This window comes from Sinocyclocheilus anshuiensis, unplaced genomic scaffold (assembly GCF_001515605.1).
Source record: "Sinocyclocheilus anshuiensis isolate Anshui unplaced genomic scaffold, SAMN03320099.WGS_v1.1 scaffold1635, whole genome shotgun sequence".
Lineage (NCBI taxonomy): Eukaryota > Metazoa > Chordata > Actinopteri > Cypriniformes > Cyprinidae > Sinocyclocheilus > Sinocyclocheilus anshuiensis.
In genome coordinates, this window is record NW_015549682.1 from 100,601 (window position 1) to 121,105 (window position 20,505).

General features: G+C 37.1%; 2 protein-coding genes across 2 annotated transcripts in view; one reads left to right on the forward strand and one right to left on the reverse strand.

Moving 5' to 3' along the window:
- The window catches only part of LOC107660411 (rho-associated protein kinase 1-like), a gene marked incomplete at its 3' end in the record, with an annotated part of 27,562 nt that extends 16,982 nt beyond the window's left edge, over positions 1–10,580 (reverse strand). The window contains exon 1 of the mRNA XM_016449708.1: positions 9,705–10,580. Coding sequence (XP_016305194.1) covers positions 9,705–9,803 — 99 coding nt within the window. The remainder of the gene's footprint in view (positions 1–9,704) is intronic.
- Positions 10,581–16,169: 5,589 nt separating this feature from the next.
- The window catches only part of LOC107660400 (ubiquitin carboxyl-terminal hydrolase 14-like), a 12,260-nt gene continuing 7,924 nt past the window's right edge, over positions 16,170–20,505 (forward strand). The window contains exons 1-3 of the mRNA XM_016449688.1: positions 16,170–16,424; positions 18,097–18,242; positions 18,332–18,364. Of these exons, the coding sequence (XP_016305174.1) occupies positions 16,409–16,424; positions 18,097–18,242; positions 18,332–18,364 (195 nt within the window). The 5' untranslated portion in view covers positions 16,170–16,408. The remainder of the gene's footprint in view (positions 16,425–18,096; positions 18,243–18,331; positions 18,365–20,505) is intronic.

A 20,505-nucleotide genomic window follows, 5' to 3' on the forward strand; every position in this document is an offset into this window, starting at 1 on the left:
CCAAATACACAAAATAATGTTCTTTTTAGCAACATCATATGACCCCTTTAATATATTCACAGTTTTCAGGTCATGCGATTTGACTGGCATGGAGACTACGAGATCAAAACATCCATAAAACTGCGGCACAGGCCTGTCAACTTTGCATCTGTTTCAAGCCAAGAATATAGGTTGCCTCTCAAAAGATAGGTATACAAACTGACGGTAGCCATTGACTTGGGAAAAAAAATAATATGGAAGTCAATGGCTGCCGTCAGCTGTTTGGTTACCTGTATTTTTCAAAAAGACGAGGGTGAGTAAATGATGACTATTTTCATTTTTGGGAGAACTATCCCTTTATGCATTTTCTTTTTTATGGGTTTCTATGGGAAAATGCATAACATGCAAGTTAGCGCACTGCGTTCATATTCCAGGCACATTTGTTTGTCTGTATATAGTATGCATCATCAATAAGGTGTGTATTGAATATCTTAGTACATTAGTACTTAGCACACATTTGGTAAACTTAACTGACAGGCAGCAGAGGAAAGCCTTGGTTTGCCCTCCAGATGGACTTTTCTATTAAGGTGTGGCGTCATGCGAAAACTATGAATTGGATTTATGCATTAGATTTTAAATAAATCCATACAAATCCACATGACACACAGACATAGGCTTCTGTGTTTACCATATGTGAAGCGCTACATGTATGAGTGTTGAACAGTTTAGAGATATAAATAAGCCTAAAATAAATATTTATCACATAAAGGTTTTGAATTGACATGAGGGTGAGTAAATGACAGAAATCTAATTTTTGTCTGAACTATCACTTGTGTTATTCGAACAAATTTTGAACAAATAATTCTGAACGAATTCAGTCATTTTGACAGGAAACAACACCAAAGAATATCATTTACATATGGAGCGTCAATTCTATGTGGTACGTAAGACTCTCTTTGCACGTGCGAGAGAAAACCAGATTATTCTCAGCCAAGTGACGGTGAGTCTGGCATCTACACACTAGAGTTTGCAGTACATCAAATATCCACTGATATCAACAGCAATAGTACTCTCACCGCTCTGTACACGAACACGGAGAGTGAAACCCTCAAACGCTCAGTCAGTGACTCAAGCACAAGCCTGCCCCCTCATAACACAAATTGCTACTATCTTTTCTATCATTTAGGGCACATTTCTTGACCATTCATGGTAATTATATTTTTCCCAACAATTTTCTTCAGAAACACCATATTTTATGCGTTAAGCAAATACATACTAAAATCTCAAACATATATATTTGTGCACCCTGCTTTTCAGTTTGTTTGAAATTGTCATTATGTCCCTTAAATTACATATTTTTGCTATTTTTTAATGGAGTTCAAAACCATGAATTAAAAATGTTAGTCAATTTTATCTATATTAAATTTATCTCTGCAATCTAAATATCTTAGAAAAATAGATTGAGTTTAAATGTAATTTTCTTTCAAATATGTAAATATTTCATTTCACTCACGTCCACAAAATTTCTGTCAACTATAATACAAATCAAACACTCTGAAAACTAAAAAATGGTTTATCGTAAAACCATATCTCCAGTGACCTCTTGTCGAGGACTTTAGTAATTGCCCTAAACTATGTTTGGTCCATTGTAATGGTTTGCAATATTTTTATGATTTTAATTCAAATAAATATTATAATTTGAGGTTAAACCTGATCAGGCCTGCCATTGAAAATACGAGTCAAATAGTGAAATTGTCAACTACGTTACCTGGAAACCCATACGGTTTCTCAGTAACAGTTGAACAGCAGGAAAACATATTTTTATTTGTAATATCAATATGGTGTTTAATAATTAAGGCAGTTGTTTTATTGAGAAAGCATCTTGCTTTTACACTTCTTTCCTGATGTGAAATGTACTCTAAATTATGAATGACTCATATAGGTCCAATTTTTCGAAATAGGTTTAAATTCACCAACATTTGAAATCACAATTTCAAAAGTAGGTTGAGTGCCACAAAATCAGAATTAGGTCAGTGTGCGGTGAGAAATGTTGTTGAAAATGTCATTTCTGACACATTCCTCCAGGAATGTAAAGTCAGAGGAAAATATAACATAAGCTGGAAACACTGATGCCGGTCGCCCAGAGCAGCCCCATGGCAGAGGAGGCCAGCCAGGGGAAAGAATCAGCCCCAGCGCACCGCAAGAAACTGTCATGAGCTTCCCAAGCACAAAGTGGCTTTGATCGGCCAGTTGCCCTGAGGTGCATGTAGTTCTAGACTCTGAACACTGGAGCTTCATTAGACATGTCATATCTCGAACTATGGCTGTAATAGGAAGTATTAGAGGCGGATACGGGGACAGGTGAGGCGATACACATGGAAAAGACGGGTAAGAACAGGCCAGAGGTGAAAGCTTCAGATGAATAAAACAAAAGTACCTCTACTCTTACTATTTGCTCTTTGTGAGAGCAAACACAAGGCTTAGGCCTTTACAAATGCTGTGTAACTGAATGGCATTTCATTTTATTTATAACTTGTGCAATTTAATTCACAGCCATTATAAAGGGATCTTTTATAAAAGCCATAGATATACTGCATTACCATTTATTCACTGCTAGGAGTTTGTGGTTGGAATATTATACATAATTTACAGTTAAAGGGACAGTTCTCCCAAAAATGTAAATTCTCTCATCATTTACTCAAACCTCTGTTGAACACAAAAGAAGATATTTTGAAGAATGATGGTAACCAAACAGTTGCCGGTAGCCATTGACTTCCATAGTATTTTATCTATCCCTTTAATTAAGGTCATTTTTTATTGTGTATTTTTACTGTTTTCTGGAGGGTAAATCCCTGACCGAAACAGTGACATTTAAAGGGTTAGTTCACCCAAAAATGTTTTTTGGGTGAACTCACCCCCGAGGCATCCTAGGTGTATATGACTTTCTTCTTTCAGACGAATCCAGTCGGAGTTATATTAAAAATTGTCCTGGCTATTCCAAGCTCTATCATTACAGTCAGCGGGTGTTGCAGTGCTTCAGTCCCAAAGAAGTGAAATAAAAAGCGTTTTTAAAATGCTAGTGATGCACCGAAATGAAAATTATTTTAGGAAAAAAAGATTAATTCATTGATTATTTATATGGAAACCAGGAAGACCAGTGACTATTTTATGAACTTCAATGGGGGCAATATTTTCCTTAGGATGTGTGTGTCCACCAATCTGCAAACACATAGTAATGTTTGTCAGTGGAGGAAGAGCTTAAAATGACTGCAGAATCATTATAGATGATTATTGTTCACCCTCATCATGCGTGAAGTTAATTTACTGGGAGCTGGAGAAACTTGAAGGTCTCTAGAAGCCATACACCTGTAACAATGACGGTCAAATAATGCAGAAATAGAGTAGAAAATGATTTGCCTTGTTTGCAGATAACATAAACCTATTGAGCAAACATACATAGATTATGCAACAACTTTAAATACTACATCACCACATTACACGACTACAACATAATGAGCTACACTGACTGTGGCATAGGCCACATTTTGCCTTGGAGCAATTCATTTTCTTTCCAAGACTCTCCTGTAGAGGAATTCATCGCCCTCATTTTTTTAGTGCGCTCATTAGAGCTGGGCGATATATCGAATATTAGCGATAATATCGCAATAATTTTGACGACGATGTAAAATTTGAAAATATCGTGAATATCGAATATTTAAAATTCAACCATACTTTCCCAAAAGAACGCGCCGAATGTCCAAAAAAGGAGACAACATGTTATTGCGGACTGCTCTACATGCCTCTACTACGCAAGCTTTCATGAGTGCGGTTGCCAGATATCAATAGTTCAAATCCCCGAATCAGAGCTTCGCTGTTACAAGCATACATTTTCTGCCCAGTGTTTTGCTTATTTTAAGCAACCTGGCAACCATGCGCACATGCTCGCTCCTCATTGCAGAAGCAGCGCCGACGATGATCTGAAAACACCAACAAACAAGCTGGAGTTTAGCGATCTAAATGAAAGTGTCACTCAAAAAGTCTTTGTTCTGTAATGAGATCTCGACTATAGTTTTTGCGATTGTGATCGCTGAATAAATGCACTTACTCAACCGCTGTTGGTTGAATAGAGAAACATAGGCTATGGCAATTTGGAATTACTATTAGGAATTTCACTGTTATAATATTTTTCATTTGTTTTACCAGTTTTCATAATATAGACAGAGAGAGTGCATAAGTCTTTGGTATTAATTTATATATATTTATATATATAAGAAATACCTATGTGTTCCAGCAACTAGCTTCCCATCTGAGAGGGTTTTTAGTGCCAGTGGGAACATAGTTTCATGCCACAGAGCTTCTCTTAAACCAGAGACAGTTGACAGACTTGTGTTCTTAGCTAACAACTTGTAAAAAATACTTATCCCAGTTTAATTATTTCCCCCAGTTGCACAGTGTAAATTGTGAATTGCATGCACCAAAAAAGTTGACAGAATGCACTTTCTGTACTTGTTTTGCGCTACTTCAGTTACATATACATGTGTCCATTTAATAAAAAGCAGTAAGTGATCACTTGGTCTAGATTTTTTTTTAACTGCTTAAACTTGCACTAAACATTTTGTATTTACTTTGTAACAATAACTTCTATCTAAATAGTTTATGTTGTTTTTTTAATGGGGGCAAAATAAATTCATGTTTTTTTTATTATTTAAAAGCAAATGCAAACATATCGAGATATATAACAAATTAAACTGAATAGTTTTAATAGTATCCTGATCACATGGTTTGCCAGAGGTGCAATATTTGCTCAAGATTAGTTGGTATTACAGCTGTAAGTTATTGCACATTGTCTCTCTCATGCACACACAAACTCATGCAGTGCACATAAAGAGTCATGTGAAGACTGTTCCATTTCATGCCTCAAAAAGATTTTCTTTCTTGTTGTTTTGTCTGTGAAAATGGTATGGTATGCATTTGAAATGATTTATCAGTGTTTTAAGACTGACACATTCTGCCACACATTAAAACAGTTAATATGGCTCATTGCACTAAAACAATGAGACCAGGGAGCAAATTTCTCTCATATTTCTATCTAGTGTATCTTCAGCAAAAAATAAATAAATAAATAAAACCTGACAATCCAAGTGGAAAGTAAATGTTTTTAAAAATGTAGTTAATGACACAACATCCATGCAGGAAGCAACATTTGGAAAAACCCAGCAGACATCAACATCTAGGCCTATTTGTTTTATTTCAAGTGATCCTGTTTTATTATCTCTACCTTCTCTCAAACAGTAAATGTGGTTTTGATGCCCTTTGTGGTATGGCAATGTGGCATGACAGATTGCTGTATCCACCTCAGTTCATGTGGCACATGAACTGATCATCTCTTCCTATTTACTACTAGATATAGCACAAAAATAAACATGACTGAACACCAGAAGGTATGCTGAAAGATACAGTACAACTTGTATGCAATATAATACAAAAATTATGTATCATGGAATAGGGCAATCAGTACTTCAACTGTGGAAAAACGTCAATAAAAAAAAAAAACATATGTCAAATAACGTCACATTTACCTCACGAAAGCAATTCAATGTTCATAGCTCTGTAGTTAGCTTGAAAACATAACTCTACAGAGGAGCCAGTTTTATTTGAGTATTGATTATTAATTAACCTTTTTGTAAATAAATAATAAGTAAATAATTTTGGCGCATTGCTATTAGCAGGAAATGCAAAGCTAGATAAGTCTAAATCGATATGTAAACCTTTGTAGTATGCGAAATATTGTGGTAATATTGCTTATTTTATTGTTTTCTTATGGCACTAGCTTGATGAGCAGGAACAGCTTAATAAAGCACTTAATTTTATTTCACTAAGTATTTTTTTCATTCTATTGTACAGTTTTTACCACTTTTTATATGCAGGGAAGTGCAGGGTTTTGAAATGATCATTTTGTAGTGCAGTACTGTATGATTGCACCTGAAATTAAACTCAGAAAGAAGTGATGAATTATTTTTGTAAATCTGACTCATCTTATACATCAACAATCTGTATGATTCAACTTTCAGTCTAGTGTTAGAAAATCACAGTATATACTGATTAGTATAATGATAGCATGAAGCATATTGTTCCAGCCCTGTCTAATAAGATTGAAAAAAAAAATGCCCATGTAAAAGTACAAATCTTAGCTCATCACTGAATGAGTGAATTTTTGACTAGTAGTACTGCAGAACAGTATCGTTTTTAAAATGTAAGCATCAACTTGGTACCAAAGTCCAGGTACTTACAACACTAGATCAGTGGGCTATATTTCACGAATGAATCGGCCAGTGCAAGCTGTTAACAAATTCAACAGGTTCATTGGGAAGAATCAGCTTGTTCACAAATTGGGGGCGGTGATTTCTTCAGGTCTAAATAATGAGAGTGATGAAGATTATGATACCATGATAAGTCTACTGCACATGTAAATGGAAAATATTCCCTCACAGTGCTCTTTGTAGCTGAATTCTTCATATTTCACAAAGTTTTAGATCTAAAGTGGAAGAGTTGTTAAATTAAAAAAAAAAGAAAAAAACATTTTACATTCTTAATCATGGACCTCATTATTGTTAGCCTACACAAATGACCTCTAACACCACCAGCAACCCATACTAATTATCTCTAAGTTCACTTTAATATGAACAATTTTTAAAAAGGTTGATGTGTCTTAGAGGTTCAATTGTTATGCCTTTAAATTACATGCCATGTGTATGCATCTTGAAAAATAAAAACATTTAAAATGGTAATGAATTTTAAAGAGAGTATTTAAAATGCATTTCCCACACTTTACAGACAGTTCCCACACCCCTGGTTTAACTGAGCCTTTGAGGCTGATATTTTATTTTGATAACATCTCATGAATGAAATTGCAATATAAATGCAAAATTTTCATATCACATATTTTTACATGTTGTTATGCGATTTCATGATGCGTTTTCTCTTATTTAATATGTATAAGTAGCCTATTTTCTTTCCGATCAAACCAAGGATATTTGGATTTAAAATCCCTACTTTTTAAAATCTCTTCCTTTCTTTTGACTTTACAGAATTTTTGTCCACAGATCTGTCCAGGTGGTATCAGTGGTATGAAAGTGCAGGTGTACACAGGTGGGACACTGGGATATTCACATACTCTCAGAAAAAAAGGTACCAAAGCTGTCATTGGGGCGCTACCTGTTCAAAAGGTACACCTTTGTACCTTATTTACCCATAAATGGTGTATGCTGGAACCTAAATGCTACATACTAGTACCTTTTGAAAGGGTACTGCCCCAGTGCCCCAGCTTTTATACCCTTTTTTTCTGAGCGTGAAGTATGCCCACATCGTCAATCACTACTACACCAATCCCCTTCTCCTAGAAGATATAGTTTCTGACATTAAACACTGTAGATATGCAAAGAACAATATATAGCCTTCCCGTAGCTCCAACAGCAGCATGAACTGATAACAGGGCTTATATACACAAGTGAAATTTAAGACTTTTTAATACCACATTGTATGAAAATTAAGACCTAAACCTGTAATGGAAATACACATTATATATTACATGCATATATGTAATATTTAATGTGTTTAATGTAAAAAGAAAACAAAATATCATCGCTGTAATTAATTATATTTATTACTACGATATACAGTGAATATTGTCTGCTGATATGAAAACAGCAGGCAATATTCCATACAAAATATCCCCACAAAAGTACAGTATCATCGAGATTTTTCGTGGTGTAAACAATTTATTCTGAAGCAATATTTTCATCAGTGTTCTATCAGCTTTTACATATTTAAATCTGCATATTTTTATTTACTTTTATAAAGGCCTGTTTTTTAAACCTTTTTAAATGTGTGCATCACCTTTCATGTAAAATTATTACAGTGTATCAATAAATTCTATAGGGATGTTACCAGTCAGATTAAGTCATTTACACTGCAAAATTACAACTGCAGTAAATAATGTTATAAGATTAATATTTGAAATACATTTATGAATATACAAATAAGAAATGTTGGGGGGGGGGAATGCATACTTAACATACTAAACTACCAGTAGGTGGCGGTAGGTCACTCAAGTGAGTCATTCATTCAACTGATTTGTTCAAAACGCTGAATCATTCAGTAACAAAACACCGCCGAGTGTTGCTTGGAGAATGTGCGATGCTTCTGCTGTGATCTTTATTAGTAAATATTGTGTCTAAAATGTAAGTAACGTAATAACTAGGCTACTTGACTAACTACTTGTTTATTGAACTAAAATCAATGTAACATTTTGCAATCGTGAGAATATTCAGCAAAATAGCTCACTTGGTATGTTAATTATACTTAACTATATCATGTTATAAATAAACTATACATTTTGAAGTTTTACCTCAGTGTGTTTCTTCGGAGTTTCTTTACGTGTGCGACCTTGAAACCAGAAATACACTATCTATTATAAATCACTGTTTACACTGAATGTAATAAAATTAGAAGAATCATTCTTGCGTTTCGATGCTTCGCTGGTCATTTTTTTATCGCTTAAGTTTTAATCAGGCTATTTGTCGGGTCGGGCAAGTAAAAATATTATTATTTTTTAGGGGTAATGTGAACAAAAATATTTATAAATATCGAATCTGAATTTAAGACATTTTAAGACTTTTTAAGGCCTTTTATTAGGGAAAAAAGTTAAGACATTAAGACTTTAAGGAAAAAAGGTTGCCAAAAGTGTATGCAAAATTTGTAAATGTAAATAAAGATGTAAAGATAATTTTTAAGATTAATAATTTTTGTAGATTTTAGCAGAGTGGGAACGAATGGTCGTAGTAGCCATACATATATATCTATGTCTATCCATAAATAAATACTGTCTAATTCAATGCATTACTGCAAAATCCCGTGACCTGCACTTATTACAGATGCTGTCAAAACCTGTGAGACTGAAGACTACATAAAAAGACTTTACAAGAAGTGTCACTGATGCCACAATTAAAAACTAAAGCTCTCAGTGAGAATGTTTTTAATGCAAAGTGAGATTTAACACTACAACTGCTCAAAAAAAAAAATAACACAGTCTGTGTGCCAACAGTCATGGAAGTCCAAAGAGCTCAAATTCTTGAAGAAGCAATGCTCAAATGTATGAAATTGCTGAAATAATTCATAAAATAAATTTCACAAATTGCACATTTCACCTCAGTGCAAACTGCATGTAAACACACGGTACAAATGCAGATCAAAAGTTCATTCCTTGAAAAATCTGAGCATGGGTGGTGTGGCCTAGTGGTTAAAGACCCTGTTGGTTACCAAAAGGTTGTAGATTCAACCCTGCAATGAACTATCAAGAAACACATAAAGCTGTAATGTACTGCAAATTGAAAGATTTTTTAAAAATTAGTAATTATTAATTAATTGTACAAATGCATTATAAAAAAAGGGTCACCATTACAAGCAAATCTCTAGAAACCAGTAAGAACCTAGACAAATTATTCAAGTTTAAATCCAGCAACACTCACAAAGTGTGACTTGTACTCAAGTTGATTACAAGCTTGCATGCATTCATTCCTCTACTGCTCTGCAGATATACAGAGTATACTGCACTATTTTACTTTACTGCTCGATTGTCGTGTTTTATATTAGTTTGTGCTGCTGACCTCATTGTACACAGTTTCCAAAACACAACAATATCTGCACAATAAACCACATGCACTTACCAGCAGACAGTCTGTGTTGATCTCTGATCTGGGATCCTTCAGCATGGCATCGATCTTCTCGAATCGAGCTGTCAAACTTTCTCCAGCAGACATGTTCATAACTGATCAGACCGATTTGATTCAGACGTGTGCGAGTTTCTGGCTAAGATCAGCTAATTAACTCGCTAACTTCCTCTGCCCTCACAAAGCAATGAGCACTAGTTTGATCAAAGCAACGTTTTGTGTCTTAATATCACTCTCGTTGAATCGTACACAACACCGAGAGATGACAAAAAGCCACATTTTCGAAACAAAACAACAACAGGACGAGGTGTCGGATTAGTCCATGACAATTTAGCAAACACAAAAAGCAGTAGCAACAGATTATACAGCGCTAAGCTAATTTAGCTTCAGGAGATATGAAGGGAATGGGCTCTTTTAAAACACACAAGCCGACCACATTCACGCGAAAAGAAGCGATAAAACAGAGTTAGCATGCGGCCACATGAAATTAAGTGAAGTTTCTCCAGGCCTCTGAGCATAAAAGCTTGCCAGGCCAAACGAGTCTGACAGCTGCAAAGTGAGAAGTGGCGGAAAAAAAAACTTCGCCTTACAAATTTCGATGAGTTAAAACAAGATCCTGGTTAAAACGATCCTTTACAAATCCTGCTGTGATAAATCTCTCTTAGTCCGCATGCCGGCTTTTACTTTTCCAACAAGTATGTAATCCACGATGCTCTGAGTATGCGGATAAATCAAGCTTTAACGTTGCTACTATTAAAAAAATAAAAAATAAATACAAATGAAAAAAAATACTGGGTGCCCGATTTTCTCCCACTGCCTGACCAACATGTCCGCCTTCCTGTTGAAACACCCCAGAGTCAACTTCAAAACTGCTCCAACTGCGCATGCGCAGAGCTCTCTCTCGCTCTCTCTCTCTCTCTCTCTCTCTCTCTCTCTCTCTCTCTCTCTCTCTCTCTCTCTCTCTCCTATCATCAGCTTGTGTCCGCTGAGTCTGTATCTGGTCAACGTGCTTCTCAGTTTCTTATCTGACACTGTGTACAGATACTCTGCCATACTGTACTCTCTCTTTAGGGCCAAATAGCATTGCACTTTACTCTGCTGTTGTGTTTGGGTTTGCCAGTGAGTGATGTAGTTCTGTTTGATTTGTGCAGTAATCTGACTGATTCTGATGCTGTGATTCAGAGCAGCAGTAGATGTTAGTGAAGCATCAGGACTGAAGCTCTGGATCAGCTGAGGGAGGGGGTTGCTTTCTTTGCTCATCTCTTGGTATTGCAGGGCTTTATAATGAAATGATTGGGGGTCACTGAGTTTCAGATGTTTCCAGAATTTAATTGCTCTTTATTGTTTCTTTATGATTAGAGGATATTTGCCTAATTCTGCCCTGCATGCGTTATTTGTTGTGTGCATACAGCAGGCATTTGATCTGTGAGTTGTGTAGGGTGAGGCCAGTATAATAAAGTATAATAATACATGTATCATATAATAAAGTATAATAATACATGTTTAAATCATATTAACCAAGATTAACAAATGCCATAAACAGTGCATATTGACATTAGTCTACTGTATTCAAATTATGTGATACTGATAATATTTCCTTCATGTTCATGTTGTACTTGAAGACACAGATAATGGGCGTTCAATGTAAAATGGACTGCATTTAATCATATCAAATTCAAAATTAAACAGTTTCTGTTCTTTAAAAATAAAGCCTAAAAATATCCCTGCTGAAAAAAATACCTAAAACCAGCCTAAGATGGTTGACTGGTCTTAGCTGGTCTCCCAGCCTGGCCAAGCTGATTTTCAGCTGGTTTTAGCTGCCCAGCTAAGACCAGCCTGACCAGCTAAAGAAGTGGTCAAAATCTCTCTAAAACCAGCTATGACCAAGCTGGAAGTGCAGCTAAAACCAGCTTAGCTGTTTTCAGCTTCCGGGTCCAAATGCTCATGCCACAAGACAACAACAAACAGTGCTAATATACACTCACAATGTGATGTAATATTACTGAAAAAAATTATAATCCTATCTTTTATCACCATACCGAAATCCCAGATAGTCAGACAGTGATTCATCTTTTTATAAATCGTTAAAATATTAGTGTCTGGGACACTGTGAACATGGAGACTGTAGTGTACATTGTAATGTTTAGTTTAAATGTGTAATATGAATAAACAGCGCTCATAAATGGCTGTTGAGATAGTATTCTCAATTGAAATGAGGGGAGGCGTTCCTTACGTCATGACTTAAGCAGATAGGTTCCCTTTAGGTTGTCACAAAAAAAAAACTCCTTGCAATATTCTGGCAAGGTTAGTTTTTGGTAATAGATGTAAAACTATAAAATAACCATGAGAGTTTTAAGAGTTCTAGAAACTAAGAGCTCTGAACTGTATTATGCCAATTTTTCAGAACACTTGCAGCTGCTGCTGCTCTGTGGTCCAAGATCTCCTGGGTCATCACCTTGGCATAGGGAAGTTTGGGCAGGGGCATGATATGAACCACCCTGAAGTAGTGGTCCACTACTGTGAGGATCACTGAGTCTGTCTGGAGTTCAGCAGTTTAGTATATTCTCCTGTGGTCAGTCCACAACACGAATGGGACAGTCACTCCCTCCAGCCTCCAGGCTCTAGCTGCACCTCCATCAGCTCACAGCTGCTGATTTCACAGTTCTGCTTTGCAGGGGACAAATGCAGAGAATAATAAGCACACGGATGCAACTTTTTTAGCATGAGGGGATATTTGGGTAAGAACCACTCCAACTCCTACCTCTGACACATCACCTGCACTACAAACTGAGACTTGGTGGAGATTAATGCTGTCACAGAGGTCACCACCTGTCTGTAATTTTGAATAAAGTGTCGACAGAAACTGGAAAAGCCCAGTAATTGTTGGAGGGCTTTGTGCGAGTCAGAAACTGGTCAGTCAGAAACGGCTTTTACCAAGATGATGGACCCCAAGAACAGAACCAGCTGGGCGTGAAAGTTACAGTTCTCTGCCTTCACGAATAGCTGGTTCAAAGACAAACAGATTTATTATGTCTCTAAGCACACAAGCACTGGGGCATTGGACAGGTCGAATGTAAGCACCACATATTCTAAGTGCCAGGACTCCCCTATAGACCCTTTTAGGGCTGATGTCACAATTACGTCACAGCGCTAGCTGGAGGCAAGACAAAGCAAAAGCGAAAACTGGAGGCGGCCAATTCAAACCAGCACAGATTCGGCTCCATAAGGAGCTTAAAATATCATCTTATTGTAATGTTGGGTGCTAGAATCGACATAGTACATGCTCCAATTTGGAGATTGTTAGTGGCTGGAATTTTTAAGATCTTGGTAAGAAAGAATAATCAAATAAAGAAAGCCGTTTCTGGAATTTTTATTTCTAGAAAATATTCACATCTTACTTTAAATGTACTGTATGTAAAGGTACTGTAATGTCACTGTAAACTTACATAATTTACAGGAGGTATATACTTTAAAATAACTATTTGGCCATTACATGATACATTAATCTTCCAATAATATATCCATCACATTGAATGTTTAACTTATTTAGTTTTTTGACCCAGTTCACTCTCATGTAGCTGTAAAAATAGTTGCCTGCTGAAATTGAAATATATACACTGTACATCTTCATAGATAGACACGGTGAGTTTGTCTTTACTATACATGTTAGGTTTCTCTATAGATGTGAGTCAACAATCTCTCCATGGCCCAAAAGTCACCTGTCCAGGGCAGTAATAGCCAGGGGAGAAGGAAGGGACTCACAGGGAATACTGAGCTTCTTGTCTAGGGAAAAGCCCATGAAATTTCCAGCCACACATCAATCTACCCAGGCCGGCAAAAAATGGTATTGATTGAAGGAATAATATTGAATCAGTGAAGGGTAGCCATTAGAGCAGCTAGGGTAACTGCAGGGGCCAGGGCTTTTCCCAAAAGCTCGGAACAGGCGACATGAAAGTGCCCAGATAAGCCACAGTAAAGGCAGCACCGCTCCCTCACGTGCTTGTCATGTTCAGCAGGGGGAATCCTGGTACTTTTCAGCTAAAAATGTGCTGAGGTGTTCTTGAGAGATTTGAACCACTGGGTATATAGGTGTTGGGAGGACAAACTTACGGATCCAATCTCTGTCCAAGCAGATGGCCACATCTATGAAGACCTTGTGACTGGGTCTTTGGTGGCAAGCTCATCCTCCACATGACCTATGCAAGACCGTTCTGGAAACACACAATGTGTGCATCTGTATCCTAGCCACTTGCTGCTGCGATGGTGCAGAACTGAATGGCATACTCCCGCTACACTACATTTGCCTTGCTGGATGGACAAAAGCTCCTTTGAGTGGATGGTTAAACACCCATCTGATTTCCGCAACAAAAGAGGAGTAACTGGAACAGAAGGGGCTGCGGGTCTTGCAGACGTCTGTAGCCCAGGACAGGGCTCTTCAAGAGAGAAGTGTGATAATGTAAGCAGTTTTGTCTCTGTCAGAGGGAAATGATGGCTGCAACTTGAAAAAAGTGTGCTCTCCTGAGAAGCGTTAAAGTGGAGGTAATTAGAGTTTAGTCAAAGGACTGGGCTGGGTGACCTTGACTGATGCACCTCGTTTCACAAATTCGATTAGATTCTGTTTCACAAGCTATTGATTTGCTTCAATATTAATGTATTTTAAAATATTTCATGTATGTTAAGAAAAAATAGGTCACCTAATGCTGTGAGCTGTACAGTCAATTGAAAAATACATACATACATGCATGCATGCATAAATGTCTTAATAATTTATTTAACCTTTAGCAGTGTACCCAGTGAGAGTACATTGCTATAATATTAAAGGATAAATTAACAACAGAGGCCAAACTGTTTAATTCAACTGCTATATATTCAGATATAATAAACACTCCAACAAAATCGTTTACAAACATTTGAATTGCACATTAGGCTTTCATGAACTAACAAATTGAACTATTTGAAAGACTTCACAGAGGCTTTGAATATGTCTTCCAAAATAATAAAATGAGTCGCTTTGACACAGAAACACATTTTTCAATGTCAATGAAAAGGGCAAGTCTTAGCTTTCAAATGATATGTTATCATTTTTAAGCAGGTATTAAGTTAACACGAACTTGTAGGTCTATAGTGCATATAAATCATATGTTTCTCTGTATTGTTAATTCTAGCTAATGAAGGAGCTAATGATTGTCCTGAGGTAAATGTCAGGTGAGATGATGTTCGCAGTTGACACACTGATTTCATTCTCTGTGATGGACTAGCCACCTGTCCAGGGTGTGAATTATTGATGGTAGCGACCACAGTATTACTGTAGAATTACTGCACAAGTTTATGATGTGATTAATTTATAGCTTGACATTGATTGGCTCTGAATTAGGCGCATAGTGGTTATTGACTATCTCCCTCCAGTGGCAAAGCAGCATATTAAATGGGATTGATTGTTTTTTAATTTGCCAAGCCTTTGCCATTGGAAGGTAACCAACAGTGTTGGGGAAAGTTACTTTTAAAAGTAATGCATTACAATATTGCGTTACTCCATAAAAAAAGTAACTAATTACGTTACTTAGTTACTTTCTTTGGAAAGTAATGCATTACGTTACTTTTGCGTTACTTTTTGAATCTGGACAGGGCTTGCTTGTTTGTTTTTAAAATAAAAAAAGTTATATTTTTGGCAAATATAAAAGTCTTTTCACACCAAAAGTGAAATGAATAAGCCTCAGGCTGAAGGAAATGTAAATTTACGTCTGTACAGTAGAATGCAGAAGAAGAAATTTCAACACACTTCAGCAAAAAAAAAAAAGACACACAAATGTTTGTCTAGAGTAATTTTTGCTTGTTAGTACGGTTGAACTGGATCATCGAAGGTCAGAAGCATATAGAATGGGATTAAATGCATAAAGGATATTTGTGCTTAGTCTTGTCTTGTCTGTTTCCTCTTGTCCTGATATTTGCCTGTGTATCTCGGATTCCCCCTCTCGTCTTGTCCTATTCTGATACTGTTTGCCCCTGCCTGGACCTTGCCTTGTACCTGGACTTATCCCTCTAGTCTCACCCTATTGATCCTGTTTGCCGATCGTAGACCCCCGCTAGCCCTAGGAGATATTCTTGTGTCTTGCCTTCTACATACCTGTTGCCATAGTCTGACCCTTGCCTGTCTCTACCATGTCTATTAATAAAGCTTTGCACTTGGATCCGCACGTCTCACATCTCGTCAGCCCCGTAACAATACCTAACCAGCATATGCTGTTTTTTCAACAGGGAGGAGAGCTGTCAATCAGTAAATTGGAAAAAAAGTAACTTGCGTTACTTATTTGAAAAAGTTACTCAGATATTCTCTTGTAAATTAAAAAGTAATGCGTTACTTTACTAGTTACTTGAAAAAAGTAATCTGATTACGTAACTCGCGTTACTTGTAATGTGTTACCCCCAACACTGGTAACCAAGCAAAGTCAACGCTATGTAATTAATATTCGTGAATAAGGCCTTCATCGAGCAACGTATTGGAGGCCTTATTAATATTTATAACCCAAACCTTCGTCATAGTAACTTCGCATTAAGTTGACTAGTCGCGCGCCGAGCTCATCGAGTTGCAGCGTCATTGCGGGCTGCTGTTGAGTGAAGTTAGAAGACACTCAAATCTTCCGCACCCCAACTTTAACCCGGCCTTTGGAGTTGAGCTGAATACAGAACAAGTAAACCGAAAGATGCCCGTATTTACAGGTCTGTTTACGATATGGTTTTACATAAATCATAGTTAGTCTTTAAACGAAAAGAGATGCTTGAGAGGAGGCAGCGCCGTTAGCATTAGACATTAGCTTCAGGCCTCAAGTGATAGTTTCTGTTTTAAAACAGAGGAAAGCTAACCAAGAAGCAGAAATCCCATAGCAAGCTTTCCTGCGTGCCTTTATTTAGGAGATTAGTTTGTTTTATATGGATGTTTATGGTGTTAAATATAATGCTGAGACTTGATGCAGCCGGCTAGGCGGCTCTCGCTTTATTAAAATGCATTTATAACTAATACCGCTTTTCAATCAACAGACAGTATTAATGAACATACAGTATATACAGACTTTACGCCTACATTTATGCAGAATTGAGTATAGAACATCTTGTAGGTTTTAAATTTGATGCATCATGCCTTGTAGTGTCTAGCGTGCTACATGGAACATTTACTAAGTTAGTTCATTTTAATGTATTTCCAGTGATAGATCTGTTAAAGCTGTATTTATTTCTGTCTGCCATTTTTGTAGACCAAAGTCTAAGTCTCTCATGTGGTTAGTTTGTCTTTTGTGTAGACTGCATTGGCCAGTTGTGTTAATAGGGTTTCAAACAAACATTTAAAGGAATAGTTCACCCAAAAATGTCAATTTTGTCATTATTTACTCACCCTAATTTTATTCCACTACCTCCTTTCATTCTTAGAACATGAAAGGAGATGATTTGCAGAATGTTAAAGTTGCTTATTTGTAAAGAATGGGCAGAAATGGGGAAAAAGCCTTGTAGAAGAAATCAACCTGTGCACTGTTTAAAGTCTTCGGAAGCCGTATGTTAGTTTAATATGAAGAGCAGCACAAAATGTAAGTGTTTTTCTTTTCTTTCTGGCTGGCGAGTTTTTGTTGACACTTCAGTACAATCCAACATGATTTATTAATGATGCACGTGTGTTGAAGCGTGCCGTTTCAGGCCATTATGCTAGGAATATCTGTTTCCCAAGCAAGCAGAAATAACAATCTTACTGTTTATGAAGACATGAAGGTGAGTGGAAGATTACTGAATTTTCATTTTTGGGTGAGCTGTCCCTTTTAAAGCAGGTGATTTCAAACAGTGGAGCCTCACATGATGTACTACACTATTTGGATTTATTTTCTTCACATTTCAGTGTTTTCAGAAGCAAAATTCGTCAGAGATGGGTCAACTAGTATCGTGATGAATGAGAGACTACTGCAAATGTGTTTTTTGTATTCCAATTTGCAAAATTAGAAAAATCTAAGATAACGTTGCCACAACTTTCCAAAAGAAAAAACAGAAAGATTGATTACAGCTAATTTTTCATCACTCCTTCAGACCTTGTATTAGAAACACCCTCTCAGCAGTGTTAACTAGTTAGTTTAAAGCCACCACAAGTTAATAATTAATAACCGTGTTGATAATTGTGGAAATTACTGTTGGTGAAAAAGTCCACTGGACACACCCAGCTCAGGTTATGCAGTACTGAACTGATGAGTTAATTCAATGCAGACAGCTAAAATGAGCTGTCCTGTGGAGACCGGGATGGTTTGAATCCCCCTGGTTTAATAAAACTATACATATGTCTTTCTCTGTGTGCAGATACGTGTTACTGAATGATTTTGCGGTGTCACTGATGTGCCTTCTTGATTTTGGAATATGATAGTGAATGTGAAATGGGGGAAGGAGAAGTTTGATTCGGTGGAGCTGAATACAGAGGAGCCACCCATGGTGTTCAAAGCCCAGCTTTTCGCTCTAACGGGGGTTCAGCCAGAGAGACAGAAAGTCATGGTGAAAGGTGGAACGCTGAAGGTACTGGATGTGAACCGTAATCGAGAGCATTAGAATGTGCTGTCCTCTGTTATTGCAGGTGTCTGACGCATTTTACTTTTGTTCACCAGGATGACGAGTGGGGCAACATCAAGTTGAAAAATGTAAGTATATGGCTAAATCTGTTTTCTGGAAGAATCTGAAAATTAAGTTTTATCCTGTAATCAGAATTCAGCGGTTATTGGTTAAAAAATGAATAATAGGCTCCAAATGGGTTTGTCCAAAAGTATGCCTTAAAAAAATGAATTTTGATCCTATTTAGTCCTTAATACATGTACCTGGTCTTATTATGCACATTGTTGACTACACTCGAGGCCAACCTTGTTGTACTTGTACCAAGTACAAAATTCATATAAAACGATTAGGGATGCTCCGATCAGGATTTTTGCAGCCGATACTGAGTACCGATTTCTTGTCATGGTGATCGGCCGATACCGATTCTAATGCTTTAAGCTTTATATAGACTGTTTCATCGGGCGCACGCACCTGGCCCCAAGTTAACTTCCGGCCTGTGTTTGTTTGTCAGTCTGGCTATGGCGCCGGCTACGCAGTTAAAGTTAAGGTGATGAGTAGACTGAAGTTGGGCTCAGGTGGTTGTGCTGTGGGATGTGTTTCCCATACATTTATTTATGTGGCGCTCTCCACAATATCAAAACTGATGGATTTTCCTAAAGGCTTCGTTGAATAAACATGAGCACGTACTGCACGTTTGAAAATCAAAACGAGGTGCGGGTGTTTTTATATCACTGTATTTCTGAATGAAGACTATCTTTGCTTTAAGCTTTATATAGACTGTTTCATCGGGCGCACGCGCCTGGCCCCAAGTTAACTTCCGGTCTGTGTTTGTTTGTCAGTCTGGCTATGGCGCCGGCTACGCAGTTAAAGTTAAGGTGATGAGTAGACTGAAGTTGGGCTCAGGTGGTTGTGCTGTGGGATGTGTTTCCCATACATTTATTTATGTGGCGCTCTCCACAATATCAAAACTGATGGATTTTCCTAAAGGCTTCGTTGAATAAACATGAGCACGTACTGCACGTTTGAAAATCAAAACGAGGTGCGGGTGTTTTTATATCACTGTATTTCTGAATGAAGACTATCTTTAGAAAATTTTCAATGTCATTTTCATTTCATCTTGCATGCAATGTCTGATAAAGCAGTGTTTGTGAGCGGAGCACTGCTTTGTGTACAGCCGTTACATATGCCTGATAAAGCAGTGTTTGTGAGCTCAGCGCTGCTTTGTGTACAGCCGTTACTGGGGAAACCTGTTTCTCCCGCTTTAAAGCACCTCCTGCTGGCAGAGAATGAATTTTCAGTAAGTCCGTCTGATATACGCAGCAAACATATTATGCTTTTCCTATATCCAAGGGTCGGGTAATAAAAAATGCATTCTGATTATTTGCGGGTGGGTCGCGGGTGGATAAAATAAATCATAAATGATGCAAATATTAACTAAATTTTTTTTAAATAAATTTTTTCATGAGGCAGATGATTTGTGTGTGTGTGTGTGTGTGTGTGGGTTCATGAATTTTCAGTAAGTCCGTCTGATATACGCAGCAAACATATTATGCTTTTCCTATATCCAAGGGTCGGGTAATAAAAAATGCATTCTGATTATTTGCGGGTGGGTCGCGGGTGGATAAAATAAATCATAAATGATGCAAATATTAACTTCATTTTTTTAATGAGGCATATGATTTTGTGTGTGTGTTGGTTCGCCTGATCGGGAAGTTGCAGTGACAGAAACGGTGACATTCCAGATAAAGTTTGAAAGGAGTAAAGCCTGTGTGGAAGTAGTTACAAGTATTAGCTTCCAAAAACACCTCAACACCAAAAATATTGCTACCACTGGTGGATACCTCCCCCATTAAGAGATTCTGGACTATACAATATACCCAGACAAATGAAAGAAAAGAAAACCAAAACTCTAGCGATAACCCAAAATAACAAGGTCAACAAATGGTCTCTGCAAAGCTGCAATACAAACTTTTAAACACTTGTATTATAGTTAAAACAACAACATTCATTAAAACACTAACAAATTCCATCATGTTCATTTATTTAAATGCTCCGCGTCCACTAGGTAATGTGCATGTGATGAACATGTCCATCTGCATTCACTGCCAATTAGGGGTGTAACGGTACACAAATATGACAGTTCGGTATGTACCTCGGTTTTAATGTCATGGTTCGGTATGATTTCGGTACAGCTGGGGGAAAAACGAAACTTTTTTTTTTTTTTTTTTTT